The sequence below is a fragment of the Cnephaeus nilssonii genome, assembly GCF_951640355.1.
Source record: "Cnephaeus nilssonii genome assembly, chromosome: 12".
NCBI lineage: Eukaryota > Metazoa > Chordata > Mammalia > Chiroptera > Vespertilionidae > Cnephaeus > Cnephaeus nilssonii.
The window spans coordinates 42,113,992-42,131,564 of NC_137083.1; the positions used below are offsets into that span (position 1 = coordinate 42,113,992).

Consider the following 17,573-nt stretch of genomic DNA (forward strand, 5'->3'; position numbering starts at 1 on the left):
GAGGTGTTTAAGTACTGACTGTTTTCATTGAGGCATTGCCTCACTTGACCCTGTGATAATCCATTTGTTGGGAGTTTAGTTTTAGATCCAGAAACTTGCTAGTATGAATGGTGAAATATACTTGTAATAAAAATGTTACAACACATTTGTTCATACGCATGGCATAAAAGAAAATCTTGCATAAATGAAATCCTAGAGATGACCCACAGAAGTTTTTAGTAAGATCCCATGACTGGGAGAGACGTAAGCAAGTTGTTACCTTAGCTCAGGGTTCAGGTAGTCTTTTCACAACTCTTACCTTGTTTCTTACCTACCTGGATTTCTTCTCACTTCAGTCTTTGCCAGTGATACCATCACTTTTTTCTTATTAAAGAAAAGAGGATGAATCATAGTGTAGGAAAAGGCCTTAGGGATAATTGTATCCAACCCAATTATCTATAAGGAAGGTGGTCTAGCTGTTCCATGGAAGATTCCAGCCAAAAATCTAGCTTTCAGTCTAGTGCTCTTTCTACTCCATCCTACCTACCTGTCATCATCTTGATTAGGTTTCTTTCTGTTTTTTATGAAGTTTTATTTTTTAAATATGTTTTATTGATTTTTTACAGAGAGGAAGGGAGAGGGATAGAGAGTCAGAAACATCGATAAGAGAGATACATCATGTTTCTCTCTCATCGATGTTTCTAACTCTCTATCCCTCTCCCTTCCTCTCTGTAAAAAATCAATAAAATATATATTAAAAAAAAAGAGAGAGAGAGAGAGAGATACATCGATCAGCTGCCTCCTGCACTCCCCCCACTGGGGATGTGCCCGCAACCAAAGTACATGCCCTTGACCGGAATCAAACCCAGGACCTTTCAGTCCGCAGGCCGATGCTCTATCCACTGAGCCAAACCAGTTTCGGCTATGAAGTTTTATTGATTTCAGAGAGGAAGGGAGAGAGAGAGAAACATCAATGATGAAAGAGAATCATTGATCAGCTGCCTCCTGCATGCCCCGTATAGGGGATGGAGCCTGCAACCCAGGCATGTGCCCTGGCTGGGAATGGAACTGTGACCTTCTGGGTCATAGGTTGATGCTCAACCATTGAGCCATGCAGGCCGGGCTTGATTTGGTTTCTAATCCTCAGTAACACCCTGTTGAGTTTTTTTGCTAATACTAGCAAGGACTTGCAAAAAAAATTTTTTGTCAATTTATCTTTTCTCCATCAAAATGACCATAAATTATGGATCTTTTTCTTCCTGCCAAGTATAATTTTCTTCCCATCTTGATCAAGTAGCTATTTGATAGATGTGTGTATATATGCACACATTACATAAATATACCCTCTTATACGTGAGAAAATATGGTATATTTGTGCACATATCATTTATAATATGTCCTTATTGTGTGTATCTCCATATTTTTATCTTTTATATGTATATCACCATAATCTCTTTTTAAAGATTTTTATTGACTTTTAGAAAGAGAGAGGAAGAGAGAGAGAAACAGTGATGTGAGAGTGACACATCATTGGCTGCCTCCTGCATGTGCCCTTACCAGGATTCTAAACGGCAACCGCTTGGTACATAGGACGATGCCCAACCAACTGAGCCACACTGTCCAGGGCTCACCATAATCTTCAAAGGCTTCAATATTTATTTCATTTGGCTCTCTATTCTTTTCTCATATAACCCACTAGTTAGACATATACTCAAAGGTCAGAGTGCTTGGGTTTATATATCCCAACTCTGCAAGTTATTCCATGATCTTGGGCAAGTGATTTACCATCTCTAGTCAGTTTCCCCGTTTGTAAAATGGAGGTAATACTGGTATCCACCTTATATAGTGGTTGTGGTTATAAAATTAGCTAAAACATGTAAAAATGCTTAGAACCATAGTATAGCAAGGACTCAATATATGGTAGCTATTATTAACTGTTCCTTGAATTCAGTGTTAATATAAACTGCTAGTTGTTCCCTGTAGGGGGTGTTTTATGTATTTCCTTTTAACACTGGCCCTTGAAATGTGAATTTACATTTGGACCTTGACCAAGGTATTGCCACTTAGGTTCTCCTTCTAAAAATATAAAGTTTTTATCACGTAAAATTTAAATAGCATCCTTGGAATTGAAAGCACAGAGACAAAAAAAAAAAAACACTTTAACTTATATCAGTCTTCCTCTCCCCACCAACTTCAAGTTATTTCTTAGAGTTGTTTTCAAAACTCAATAATTTGTCATAACCTTAAAGTAAAACTTTTTAAAAATTGTGTTTTAACCTTTTGCACTCGGATGTCAAGTGTGACTCGACATGGTTAGCATTAGAATAAAGGAATCGAGAAAAAAGCAAGTGAGTGCAAAGGGTTAAGTTTATTTAGGTGTTTATTATATACTAGAGGCCCGGTGCACGAAATTCGTGCATGGGGGGGGGGTGTCCCTCAGCCCAGCCTGCACCCTCTCCAATCTGGGACCCCTCGAGGGATGTCCAGGATCTGGCCTAAATGGGCAGTCAGACATCCCTCTCACAATCCAGGACTGCTGTCTCCCAACCGCTTACCTGCCTGCCTGCCTGATTGCCCCTAACCACTTCTGCCTGCCAGCCTGATCAATGCCTAACTGCTCCCCTGCCAGCCCGGTTGCCCCTAACTGCCCTCCCCCACAGGCCTGGTCCTCCTAACTGCCCTCCTCTGCTGGCCTGAACACCCCTAACTGCCCTCCCCTGCCAGCCTGGTCACCCCTAACTGCCCTCCCCTGCTGGCCTAATCACCCCTAACTGCCCTCCCCTGCCAGCCTGGTCAACCCCAACTGCCCTCCCCTGCAGGCCTGGGTCCCCCACCCAACTGACTTCCCCTGCAGGCCTGGTCACCCCCAACTGCCCTCCTCTGCAGGCCCAGTCACCCCTAACTGCCCTGCCCTCCCTTGCAGGCCTGGTCCCCCCCCCCCCAACAACTTCCCTCTCTTGCAGGCCTGGTCCCTTCCTACTGCCCTCCTCTGCCAGCCTGATCCTCCCCAACTGCCCTCCCTTGCAGGCCATCTTGTAGTGGCCATCTTGTGTCCACAATGGAGTGGCCATCTTTGACCAAATGGGGGCGGCCATCTTGTGTGTTGGAGTGATAGTCAATTTGCATATTACTCTTTTATTATATAGGATACACTAGGGGCCTGGTGCACGAATTTGTGCACAGGTGAGGTCCCTCGGCCTGGCCGGCAATCGGGGCCTATCAGGGCCAGCTGGCCAGGGGGGAGAGACCGCGGGAGGTTGGCTGTGGGAGCACACTGAGCACCAGGAGGCAGCTCCAGCATTGAGCATCTGCCCCCTGGTGGTCAGTGTGCATCAGAGCCACCGGTTGACCAGTCGTTCGGTTGACCGGTCATAATGGTCACTTAGGCGTATATACTTGGAATCAATAAATGTGTTATTCATTTTAAATGCCTTGTGCAAAGTTTGTTACCTTTTCAATTTGTGATGTTACTTTATCACTTTTTGTCATTTATAATCCATACATTCTTAACTCTATGTCTTTGTTTATACCTTTTAATTCATCCAGGCCTGCAGGGGAGGGCAGTTGGGGGTGATTGGGCTGGCAGGGGAGCAGTGAGGTGCTGAATTTATTTCCTTTACACATAATTTATTTCAAAAATTTTTTTTTGAAAAATTTATTTCCTTTACACATAGGAAATTTATTTCCTTTACATTTATTTATTACCCCATTTTATTTCCTCTATGTGTAAATCTTGATTGTGGTAACTACATGGGTGTACACATATATATGTACTAGAAGCCCGATGCACAATGATTCATGCAAGAATGGGCCTTCCTTTCCCTGGCTGCTGGCACCACCTTCCTACTCCGGCCCTGGAGCCGCCTCTTTCCGCTTTGGCCCCGCCTTCCCATGCTGCCCGAGGCCCTGAGCAGCTGGGGAGGGGCGGAATGCCTGCATTGTCGCCATGGCAATGACACAAGCATCCCGCCCCCGGCTGCTCAGGGCCTGCATATGCAAATTAACCTGCCATCTTTGTTGGGTTAATTTGCATACTCACTCCTGATTGGCTGGTGGGCATTGCAAAGATATGGTCAATTTGCATCTTTCTCTTTTATTAGTGTGGGTGTATAGATTCATTGAGCCATATATTTAAGACTGGAGACCCGGTGCATGAAATTCGTGCACTGGAGGGGTGTCCCTCAGCCCAGCCTGCACCATCTCCAATCTGCGACCCCTCGGGGGATGTCAGCTGCTGGCAGTCAGACATCCTTCTCACAATCCGGGACTGCTGGCTCCTAACCACTCACCTGCCTGGCTGCCTGCTTGCCCCTAACTGCTCCCCTGCTAGCCTGATCACCCCTAACCACTCTCCTACCGGCATGATTGACACCTCACTGCTCCCCTGCCAGCCCAATCACCCCCAACTGCCCTCCCCTGCAGGCCTGGTTGCCCCCAATTGCCCTCCCCTGCCGGCCATCTTGTGACAATGTGGGTCGACCATCTTATGACGACATTGGGGGGTGGCCATCTTGTGGTGACCATCTTGTGATGACGCAGGGCAGCCATCTTGTGGTGGCCATCTTGTGATGATGTGGGGGCGGCCATCTTGTGATGTGAGGGCGTGAGGGTCAATTTACATATTACCTCTTTATTATATAGGATTTTTGCACTTTGCTATGTATATGTAATACCTCAATGATTATTGAAATTCCTGGTAAAAGTAGGGAAAGTCTTTTATTTGGGATAAATGTTAAATTGTACTCTATAAAAATAGTCTAAAAAAAAAATAGGTTGGAGAGTTGGACCCCTCACACTTCAAATGTTGCTAATTGTTGGACCAATATTTGTTATTTCCAAGTTATTACCCTGATTAGGGAAAAGATACAAAGTGGTAGCTTCTATCGGCAATATAACATTTTACTATAATAATTTCTTTTTGAGATTTTAATCATGTGTCTTGCCTTTTAAGTTATTTTCACTGTACAATATTTAAGCTACCAGACAGAAAATAATCAAATGTCAGGTTATTATTAAATTTGGAAGAAGTTCTTTATTTTATGAGATGTTCTTATGAATTAATAATGCTCTGGTATAACATAAAATAAATTTCTGTTATTCTTTTTACTTACTACATAATTACCAAAATGTCAATTCAGTATTCAGAAAATATTTCAAAACATTCTTTTGATATTTTTTATACCTAATGTAATTGTATTGCTTTACAGATGGCAGAAGATATTTTCATTTACTGTCTGGGGTAAAATTGCAACTTTTTGGAACAAGGCTTTTCTTTCTATTATAGTCCTATTGATTGTTCTGTTTCTAGGTAAGTACTAGATTCCTCCTTTGAATAAGCTTACTCTAATTTTTATTAATGAATTCATTGTTTTTTAATTATTTAAGATGGTGTTGCTATTGATACACAGTTGACTTTGTATAGTATATCAATAACATAATAGAGCAGATATTGATATTTGCATATAGACAGTTAATAGATATTACTATTATATATGCAGAAGCATAAATTTCAACAGAGTACAGTGGTTCTTGGCCTCTATTAAGTTGTTTGAAGATTTAAGTATACCGATGTATAGCCCACTTTTCAGAGATACCAGCTATAAAACCCTTTCTAACTGTGCTGTCCTAGGCACCAGGGGCTTAGCTGTCAGGGAGGCATAGAGGAATAGAATCATTAGTCCCTCAAAAGAAGTCTTAGATGCAGATTGTGAATCTTGATTGGATCCTGGTTAAAAAACAACTACAACACAGACATTTGAGGACTACTGCAAAAATTTGAATATTAGGGAATATTGGGGAATTTTTGTTAACCTTATTGTGATACCAATGTTGTTATATAGCATAAGTCAGTAACCTATAGTCTGCAGAACAAATGCCAGTTTTGGAAATTAAAGTTTTAGTGGAATATAACCGTGCCCATTTGTTTAAGTATTGTCTATGCATGTTTCCATGGACAGCTACAGAGTTCAGTAGTTGCAGCAGACACAGCATATGGCCAAAAACATTCACTATCTGCCCCTTTACAGAAGTTTACCAACACCTGTTATAGGAATATGTCCTTATTTATAGAAGCTATATGCTAAAATATTACAAGTGTCATGATATTTTCAACTTAATTTCAAATGGTTAAAAAATTAAGACAGATAAAGCAAATATGGGAAAAAGCAATTATTGAATCTAGGTGGTGGAAATATGGGTGTTTATTATACCAGTTTTTCAGCATGTTTGAAATTTTCATGATAACAGATATCTTAGATATTAGATGTAAACCCTTAAGATTCTTGTCAAACCAGAAATTCCGTGAGTCTAAATAATTATATTTTGTAGAAGAAGTAGCTGAGCTTAGAGGATTAAGTAACTTGTCTGACCACCCAGTTACTTCTTGGCACTTCAGCTTTTTTTTAAAAAATGTATTGACTAATTAGAGAGAAAGAGAGAAATCGATTTGTTGTTCCACTTATTTATGCATTCATTGGTTGCTTCTTACATGTGCCCTGACCAGGGATCAAACCCACAATCTTGGCTTATTGGGATGATGCTCTAACCAAATGAGCTACCCAGCCAGGGCTGGCACTTCAGCTTTTAATACACACTGCAGAGTATGTTTTCCCTCAGAATTCCCAATTCAGGTTAAGTTTTACAAGGGCCAACCTGAAACCATAACCACCATGTATGTCACTATTTTGTGAGAAAATGTTTTCTACATGCCATAACACCAGCCTCTGAAATGGAATCCTCTTAATAGGCCTGGGACCAACTAAGAGGGTATGACTAGGTAATTGTATCAGGGTGTGAAAGGATTTCTGCCTCATTCAAAATGTCAGTATTTGTCTCATGGTACATTATTGTTAATGTTATCGATTTAATCTCCAGAGCAACACTAAGTGAGTAAACAGTAAGGAAAACAGGTCCCACTTTGCCACCAGCTAACTAAATGTCCTTTGGAATGGCATTTCCTCTGAATTTGGTTTATCTATTTGCAACATAAAGGGAGAGAAGAAGATGGTCTCTGCAGCTTTTACTAGCTCTAACTTGTTTTGAGATCTAACTCTAAAATTATCACAAGAATTTCTACTGAGAACTGCCACATACCCGTATAAGGAAGGGGAGCTTTAGTCATGGTTCTTTTGGTTGCTTTTATCAGAAACCAATTTGAACTCACTTGAGCAAGAAGGGGGACTTGGTAATAAAATACGGGGTTCTTTCAGAGCAAGCCAGGGAAGGGAGGAAGCCAAATTCCAAGTAGGAACTGGTAGGAACTGAAGTGTCCTTGTTGTGTCCCTGCGCTTCTCCCTGGGTCTGCTTCATTTTTCCTCATCTCCACGGACTATTCCCAAAGCAGGAAATGGCCACCACACAACTGCCAAGTGTTAATCACTTGGCAGCCGTTTCTGAATCCCAAATCATGACTGTTGGCTGTAGCTCACATCTGTGGGCAGGGTGCGAAATTCCCAGAGAATAAGGAAACCATGGATGGCAAAGGCAGGCAGATAGGCACTTACTTTTAAGCCTCAGCGTTTACATCTGAGAATAGGGTAATAACATTTACTTCCCTGAAGGGTTGGAAGGTTTAAATGCGGTAACATAAGTAAAGTACATCATCCAGTGTTCTTGTCACTAGAATGACAGTGGGGTAAATAATGCAAAACTAGTTACTCAAGCTTAATTTATATTTTACTTTGGAATTTATTTTATTTTTCTTGTTGCTTGTCTTCAGTAAGGTAATCATTACAAGATGTTTATTTATATTCCTAGAGCCAATACCAACTCAAAAGTGTATGTGCATCTGTGTGTTTCGCAGTTGAGAATAGGCAGAAGGGAAGCAAAAAGCCCAGGAGTGTGTTTAGTGTCAGTAGAAATTCATCCCAGGAATTTGCAAGTTTCCACGAGTGACCCAAAAAAGACTATGTCCACATGGTTTATAGAAAATTGACTATACGCCACAACCTCACCTTATTGTGGCCCCCATTCTACTTTTCAGACATAGTCTCCTAGTTATTATACAGGTGATTCATTCTATGGGTGGCTTTATATGACCATTCACATTTATAAACTTCTTTGACTTCATTTGTTAATTTTCAGCATTTCTGTGTAATGAATCCAGGAGTATTACTTCCATTTAATTTTGAAGGAAACTGGATCACAAGCATAATGGCCCTTGAAGTACTATTTGGTTCCTCTGGCCTGCTCAGAATAATTCATAATTACTATTTTGTTTGTGTTTTTAGATATATTGTAGTGGTTAGAATACTCTTACTATATTGTTGAGGCAATCTGAGAAATGACAAAAGGGAAATAACAATTAAAACCAAGGAAATTTTTAAAAGATAATTTAAAACTACCTTATATACTTATATGCAAACAAATGGAAAATGTAAATAAAATGGGTAATTTTGCAGAAAAATATAATTTACCAAATGAATCCTAATAGATCTAGAAAATTTAAGATCAGTTTTCATAGAATTATAGAAAGTTATAAAAAAGCTACCCCCTCCCAGCCGGTGTAGCTCAGTGGTTGAGCATCGGTTGACCCATGAACAAAGATGTCACGGTTTGATTCCCGGTCAGAGCACATGCCAGGGTTTCAGGCTCTATCCCCAGTAGGGACATGCAGGAGGCAGCACATCAATGTTTCTCTCTCATTGATATTTCTCTCTCTCCCTCTCCCTCCCTCTCTCTCTAAAAGTCAATAAAAACATATTTAAAAAAATGTTAAACATTAAAAAAGAAAACCTGATGACTTCACACACAAAAAACTGTTGGAACTAAAATGAATTCAGTAAAATTGCCAGAAACAACATCAATATGCAGAAATTTACATTTCTATGCACTAATAACGAACTATCAGAGAAATTAAGGAAACCTTATTTATGCCAAGCTGGTGTGACTCAGTGGGTTAGAGCCTCATCCCATGCACTAGAAGGTCTCGGGTTTGATTCCTGGTCAGAGAATGTACCTGGGTTGCAGAAGGCAGCCAATTGATCTTTCTCTCTCTTCTCTCTCTCTCTCTCTCTCTCTCTCTCTCTCTCTCTCTCTCTCCCCCCCCCCCCTCTCTCTCTCTCTCCCTCTCCCCTTCCCTTCCCCCTCTGCCTTCCTCCCTCCCCCACTCTCCCTTCCTCTCTTCCATTCTCTCTGAAATCAATCGTGGGGGGGGGGGGGGCGAGGAATATCCTTGGGTGAGAATAAAGAAAAAAAGAAAACCTCATTTATAATTGCACCAAAGAGAAAATACCTGGGAATAAATTTAACAAAAAAGATGGAAGACCTGTACACTGAAAACTATAAAACATTGATGAAAAAAAAAGAATAAATAAATGAAAAGATTCCATGCTCGTAGGTTGTAAAATTAATATTATTAAATGTTCATATTACCCAAGGTAATTTTCAGATTCAGTACAATCCCTACAAAAATTCCAGTGGCATTTTTTACAGAAATGGGACAAACAATCCTAAAATTTGTGTGGAACTACAAAAGACCCCAAATAGCCAAACCAATCTTGAGAAAGAACAAAGCTGGAGCCATCATGGCCCTGGCTGTATAGCTCAGTTGTTTAGACCATCATCCTGGTACCCCAAGATTGTGGGTTCAATCCCTCGTCAGGACATATACAAAAATGTATAAATAAGTGGAATAACAAATCACTGTTTCTTTCTCTCTCTCCCCTCCCCCTCTCTCAAATAAATAAAAAAATAAATTAAAAAGCATTATGCTCCCTGATTTCAAACTATATTACAAAGCTATAGTAATAATCAAAACATTATGGTATTATCACAAAAACAGACACATAGATCAATGAAACAGAACAGAGAGCCCAAAAATAAACCCACACATATATGTTCAATTAATTTATGACAAAAGAGCCAAAAATATGCAATGGGGAAAGGCCAATCTCTTCAATAAATGATGTTGGGAAAACTGGACCACTCTCTTACACCATACGGAAATTAGTTTAATGTACACCTGAAACTAATACAAAATAATATTAAAAGTAACCTGTAATTGAAAAATAAAATTTTAAAAATTAACTCAAAATGTATTAAAGACTTGGACTTGAGACCTAAGACCATAAAAGTCCTAGAAGAAAGAATAGGTGGTAAGTGTCTTGGCAATGCTTTTTTGTGTTTGACACCAAGAGCCAAGGCAACAAAAAGTGGGACTACATGAAACTAAAAAGCTGCACAGCAAAGGAAACTATCAACAAAATGACAGATAACATAAAATGCTGGTACAGAAAGAGAAGTAGGATTGTCTCAGATTGTAGTGGGATATGGCCTATATGTTATTGTCAATAGATTAAAATTTAGTGAGCCATTAGGGATAGAAAGAAGAAAGGATAATAGTTTTCAGTGTAGCTAGAGATGAGAGATGGTACAATGATGATGATTCCTAGATGAATAGTAAAAAACAAAAATGCTGTTACATTCAAGGTTTACCACTAGTATCCAGATCATCTGTTTTGAGCATGGTACCCTCCCCAAGTATGTAGAGGAAAAGACAAAACAGCCCCTACCTAAAGTCCATCATTTAAAAGTTAGGTTAGTTATTCTAAAACTGCTTCCCATTTTTATTATAATTTTATATTCCTTTATTTTTTTAATATGTTTTATTGAATTTTTTATTTTTATTTTTTAGAGAGAGAGAGAGAAGGGAGAGGGAGAGAAACATAGATTGGTGGCAGCCTCCTGCGCACCTCCTACTGGGGATCGAGCCTGCAACCCAGGCATGTGCCCTGACTGGGAATCGCACTGGTGATCTCTCAGTGCATGGGATGACACTCAGCCAACTGAGTCACACCGGCAAAGGTTAATTTTATATTGTTAAAAGTAATGTTTTCTCTGTCTCTCTAATAGATGCTGTGAGAGAAGTAAGGAAATACTCCTCTACTGCTGTCATTGAAAAGAGCTCACCCAGCAGACCTGGTGCCCATGAACATACCCAGATGAAACTTTTTAGATCTCAAAGAAATCTTTACATTTCTGGATTTTCATTATTTTTTTGGCTGTAAGTAAAAAATACACACACATACAATTTAAAAACATAATTTATGTTTCTCATTTTTTAACCAACACTATAGATTTTTCCTATAATATTTAGTATACTAACATCTTCATAAAAGAAGTCAAACTATATACCCAAATAAATAACAAGCAATATGTAGTTATAGCTTGTAGGTTTGAAAGGTTAATAAGCCCCGCATGATCTGGCCCCTCTCCTCTCTGGAGCCTTGTCTCATACTGTTCTCTGACATGTACACCACATTCCTCCCACACTGACCTCCAGTGTTCATTCATTCATTCTTGCAAGGAATATTTATTGAGTTACTAATAATGTCCCCAGCTCCTTCCTACTTCAGGGTCTTCACACCTGTTTTTCCTTTTTCTCTTCCCTCTTTCCCTGGCTAACTTTTCATCCTTTAGTCTCTTTCTAAAGGAAGCCACTGTGACCATCACTTCCCCCAAAGTAAGTAGGTCTCCTCTTGCACACTCCCATGGAATGTATATATACTTTTCTTTTGAGTGTCATTCATTCTTGTCATTTTAACTCTTGCCTCTCCAAATAGAACCTAAACTTTTGAGAGCAGGGACTTTGTCTCGGTTCTTGCTATGTTCCCAGGGCCTAAAACAGTGCTTAACACTTAGCAGTTCCTGAGGAAATGTCTGTTGAATGAATAATTGAAGATATTAGTTACTACTTCTAACAATGGGAGTTACCCATAAATGTGAATGAGCAGTTTGGGGGCATGACCAGTCTTGTACAGTGCTCTTTAAATAGCAAATTTTGAACTGGGGTGGGAGGCGGGGGGGAGGACTTCTTACTGGCCCTGCCACACTGTCTGAAATGCTGTTTCTGCTCCTCCTGGCTAGAGGCCTCTACAAAGAAAATTATTAAATTAGTAAGTACCATTGAATCTATATTCCAAATGCTAGTCTTCTAACAAAGATTCTAAATGAATGAGACACAGGCGTGTTTTGACTGGAAGACTTGGAATTTTTTTTTTAAATACTAGTATGTCCTCTCTAACCATCATCTCTCTCCACCACCATACCTAAATGAGAGTTGTTTGACCAAGACTATGTATTTTAACATTTTTATTTTCCTTTTCTTAGAGTATTGAGACGTCTGGTTACCCTTATTACTCAGCTGGCAAATGAACTGTCAAACAAAGGAGTACTTAAAAATCAAGCAGAAAGTACTAACGAGGATGCCAGAAAATTAATGAAAGAGAATGAAAAACTAAAACAGGTATTTAAGTTTTCTTTTTAAAAATTTGTATAAATGTTAATATTCCCAAGGGGTGGTATATTGTTTTTTAAAAAGAGCATTTGCTTGCCCTGGCCGGTGTTTCCCAGTAGTTAGAGCATTGCCTGCGGACTGAAGGGTCCCAGGTTCGATTCCGGTCAAGGGCACATGCCTGAGTTGCAGGCTCGATCCCCAGTAGGGGGCATGCAGGAGGCAGCCAATCAATGATTCTCTCTCATCATTGATGTTTCTATCTCTCTGTCCCTCTTCTTTCCTCTCCGAAATCAATAAAAATGTTTTGGGTTTTTTTTAAAGAACCATTTAGATGGGAAGGGAGAACATCTCCATGTCCAGGGCCCCTGAACACTCCCTCTGAGACCAAAGAGCTTGTGGGTGGGGGATGTGGAGGGAGAAAAAGAAGAACAAATGGAAAAAAGGAAAGATACAAAATTACTTTGGGCATTTTTTTTTTTTCTTAAGTTTAAAATTTAGAACTCAGATCTCATACGTAAGTGGTTTTCAGTTCAGATTAAGCCCCATGTTTTGCTAATTCTGCTTTTCAGTAAAAAGAATCAGTGGAACCAATCAGATGCAAAACAGATTTTCTCAAAGAAAGCATTCTTAAAATAATGCAATAAGATTATTTCCTTATTGTAGATTAATGAAATGCAAACAATCAATTATATGTTAGACCAAGTTGTAGTTATGTAAAAAGTCTAACAGTAGAGAATTCAAATCCTTATCCAAGTCCTAAAGCCTAGCCTCTTGTAGAAAGAACTATAAGCACCACCGTTCATCAAATCTAAATGAGTTAGGTATTGCAGAGTACAATATAAAGCTTTCTAAAACCTATTAAATAAGTCAAAACTCATTTCAAAAAATTCTGCTTGGTGCTGCAGTATCATGGTCACCTACTCAAAACCCTCTTTTACATTTGTTGATGTCTACCTTTTTTCACTACAACAGAAAGGTATATATTTTTTAAGTTTTTATTAATTGATTTTTTTTTTGAGAGAGAGATCGGTGTGAGAGTAAAATATCAATTGGTTGCCTCCTGCACACACCCCAACTGGGGACTGAATCCAAAACCTAGGTTTGTACCCTGACTGGGAATCGAACTCACAATCTTTTGGTGTATGGCAGTGGTCGGCAAACTGCGACTCGCAAGCCACATGTGGCTCTTTGGCCCCTTGAGTGTGGCTCTTCCACAAAATACCACGTGCGGGCGCGCACGTACATTGCAATTGAAACTTCGTGGCCCATGCGCAGAAGTCAGTTTTCGGCTCTCAAAAGAAATTTCAATCATTGTACTGTTGATATTTGGCTCTGTTGACTAATGAGTTTGCCGACCACTGGGTATGGGAAGAAACTCCAACCAATTGAGCCACACCAACCAGGGTCAAAAAGGTATTTTTATAGAAATAGAATTAAAAAATGTTTCTTAGATTGTACTCAGCATCTTTTAAGGAAACTTCGAGAATAAGCATCAGTTTATTTTTTACTCTGTTTTGTTCTGTTTTAAAAGGCATTGATTCACAGATGTCATGTAAATTTCCCTTTGTAGTAAATATAGGTCTGGGAAGTCAAGCTGTTATTTCTGAATATAAAAGCAAGCTATCGGTTATTTTTGCCTTTTTGGGACTGTTTCAGCAATAGAATGAGCCTCATTTTGTACCTTATTATTATTTGCTTCATTTTCTATCATTTGATCTTATTTCCCAGTGGTAAAAAGAAAACAAAATCCTCAAAGATTTAATTAATATGAAGGCTAACCTCACAGTACACAGCCTTGTCTTTGTAGTCTAACCCTGTGCCTATCTTGATTTAACATTATGCCCATCATGTCAGATTGATGAGTTGTAACTACTATTATTCTTTAGTTATTTTCTTCCTACTCTTCAGCTCTAAGGAAATGTAAATTGTTTTTGTAAAGTTTTGGTACTATTATTTCTCTTACATACATCATAATTAATGTACTTAAATTAGTCTTGTCCTTCAAAGAAAGCATCTTCTTCAAAACATTTTTGGAATTGTTTTCAGACCCAGTTACTATTGCAAGGAAGATTTATTTTATGACTACTGATTCTTTGATCCCCCACAATTTCTTTCTTTTGTTGTTTTTCTTCCTTTTGGTTCCATGCTATCCTGGTTCCCTGCTTCCTGCATATCTCTGACCCAATCAGTGGCCTTAGATCATTAGAGATATACAGGTATGCTGGGCTAAAATCAGTACATAGTGGAGAGAAAGTCTGTGAGCTGGACATAAACTCTGTCATTGCCCAAAGTGCATCTAAGTGACCAAGAAAGGCCTTAGGTCAGAATGTCAAAGATGACTTTTATTTCAAGATATTTCCTTCATGTAGGTTTTTAAATACTAGTTAAAGAAGGATAAAATTGCTAAAACACCTCTTCATTCTCTATCAGAGACACATTACCTAATGGAAAGTATATTACCCTGGGATCCTACGTACTTGTCCGAACTCCACCAATAATGAGCATTGTTACTTAGGGCAAGTCACCTCATGTGTGTGGGCCTCAAGGTCATAAATAATAGCTAACAGGTGCCAGGTATCGCTTCAAATGCTTCACAGTGAGGTATTAACTCTTAATTTGTGCAATAACCCCATGAGGTTGATACTGTTGTTATGTGCATTTTATACATGAGGAAGTGGAGGCACAAAAATGTTAAATGACTTGCACAAAAATCATTCCACTAAGTGATGAAACTAAGAATCCACTCTTAACCATGTTGTTTTGTCCCTTCGCTTCTATGCTAGCCTATTATGACTTGCAGATTGTGCCTGAGACCCTTTTGTGTTCTGATATTCAGTTAATTAAATGAAATTATTATGAAAGACCAATTAATTTTTAATTGCTTCAAGTAACAACAGTGATGGAGCTTTACTTCTGACTAGTTTTTTTTTTCCAGTCCCTTACCAAGATGGGATAAGGTATGTAGGACAGTGAATACATGCATTATTGTAGCTGGTAGCTGTTGAATTTCATATTTCAATTTCTTCAGCATCAAGTCACATAATAAATTTGGACAAGTTTACAGGTGCAGTAATGAAAGCTTATTTACAAGACCAGCGCAAATCCAACTTTTCCAAGTAAATGGCATAATAATTTAAGCAGTCAGTGTAATAAACATTCCTACAACTCCATGGTTCCCTTCCAATTACTGGAGACTCTGTGACCTAAAAGCAGTGAAGCAACAATGAGGATTGTTTAGAATTTTAATATGGGCAACAAATTCATAGAGATATGAAGAAAAAATTTTTGGTCTTATTTTTGCTCTTTAAAAATTTTTTTTTTAATTTTGAAAGTAAAAGTCTTCTTCAGTTGTAGTGTGTATTTCAGTCGCCTAAAAACAATTTCCTGGGCTTATATAATATACTTAGTAGAGCTTTAATTCATCCTGAGCTGCCTAATCTCTCTTATAACACAAAAGTACTGTATTTGATCTTGTGCTACAATATGCTCTTGTCTCATCCTTTTCACTAAATTGAAGTTACCTGAGAGCAGGGATCATATTTCTTTTACATTTTTATCCTTTATAGCCCTACTATTGTAAACATTTGCATGTAGTCAGTGCTCAGTAGAACATTTTGTTCGTTGAATATACCAGCTTACATTAGAAAAGGAACCATCTGCAATAGAAATTCTTTTCTATGTCAGTCTGTTTCAAATTGTCCTTTGTTGCTTTTTCACCTATGGACACTGTCAGTATCAGGTTGCTGCACTTTAGTCAAATAATCCATGACAGTGTGTACATATTTTATTTTTCAAATATTAATTTCCCCTCTTGGTAACTTAAATTTCTTAAAATTTCTTTACAGTGTCAACTTCTTAGTCTATTAACAATGGTGATTTCCATCCAGACATACAGATCATGAAATTTTTACTCCATTATGTTTTTATTTTATTTATTTTTTAAGGTTTTTAAATTTTTTATATTTATCTTTATTGTTGAGAGTATTACAGATGTTCCCCATTTCCCCCCATTGTCCCCCACTACCTGGTTCTCACCCCACTCCAGGCCTTCACCACAATTATGTTTTTATTTTAGTCAGATATTTTACTGTACTATTCAGATTTTAATTTTTCCTGCCTAGAAAGGATAAGCTAGAAACATAAAATAAATATTTTAAAGGCCAGAATAGATTTTAAAATATGAAGAGCATCATAAAGGATTAACTGAATAAAATTAATTTGGAGACAGGTCAATGAAAATTAGAATTTTCCAAGTGTAGAGATAGCCTTTTCATTTCCTACTTACCCACATCCCCCTGACAACATTATATTCTTCTCTTACAAATCCACCTTTATAAAAATAGTCTGAGCCTGGGGTGTGGGGCAGGGCAGGCTAGAAGGGGCCAATGGGGGGGAAAAGGGAGACATATGTAATACTTTCAACAATAAAGATTTTTTGAAAATAGTCTGAGTAGACAGCTCTGTAACTGGAATATAACGATCTCCCAATTAATAGCCTTAGAACTGTGTTTTTTAAACTTAGATTTTCATTACATTTAATTGATAAAAAGATATTCACGTTATTTACCTAAATACTTTTGAAAATACAATTTTAATCATAGCTCAACCAGAACCTCTTATTTTCATTTCAGAGATTTTAACCATTGTAAGGAGAAATTTATTTGTGTTTGCCAAATATTAAGTTAATGTTAGCAGAATTCCATTGTAGAAAATTATAAAATACTAAAAAGACAAAGAATAAAATAAAGATCAATAATTTTAAATACATTACTCAGACCATTTCCTGGAAGAATGTCTGGCTATTGCAATCTAAGCTCATTTCTATAACTCTCTTTTTGATAGCTCTTGAAAAGCTATAACAAGGAAGAGGAACACGTTTTGGAAGCAGAAAATAAAAAACTGGTAGAAGACAAGGAAAAACTGAAAACTGAATTAAAGAAAACTTCAGATGGTAACTTTGTGTGCATGTGCCAAAGCAGAAAGAGCATGATATTTTATGCTGTTACACTTCACTGTTTTCCCTAAAACAAGTCTAATGGCTAAATAGTTCTTCTGACTGAAATACCACGAGCGACCTATTTATAAATTCTGCTCAAATATGAAGATAAAACATTGTTTCAGCCAAGAGAAACATGCTGTGTTATACAGAAAAACATGTAGGTGTTTCAGATCTGTGTTGTAAATACAGATGTTCTTACCTTAGCAAAAGAGCTATGTTCCTAAAAAGTTGCTTGTAAACACATTATTGGAAAATAAATCACATTCTTCCATCATAGTACATTGCTCCTTTAAAAGAAGTGATCACAGGTGGACAGTTTTGGTTATAAGAAAGTATATTGCTGCCCTGGTTCCGGGTGGC

At 38.2% G+C, this 17,573-nt stretch overlaps 1 protein-coding gene across 2 annotated transcripts in view; it reads left to right on the forward strand.

Annotated features, from left to right (window-relative positions):
• The window catches only part of LOC307108245 (B-cell receptor-associated protein 29-like), a 42,935-nt gene that overhangs the window by 4,864 nt on the left and 20,498 nt on the right, over positions 1-17,573 (forward strand). For both annotated transcript variants that reach the window (XM_079786060.1, XM_079786059.1), the window contains exons 3-6: positions 5,187-5,287; positions 10,831-10,981; positions 12,088-12,223; positions 17,057-17,165. In XM_079786060.1, coding sequence (XP_079642186.1) covers positions 5,187-5,287; positions 10,831-10,981; positions 12,088-12,223; positions 17,057-17,165 — 497 coding nt within the window. The remainder of the gene's footprint in view (positions 1-5,186; positions 5,288-10,830; positions 10,982-12,087; positions 12,224-17,056; positions 17,166-17,573) is intronic.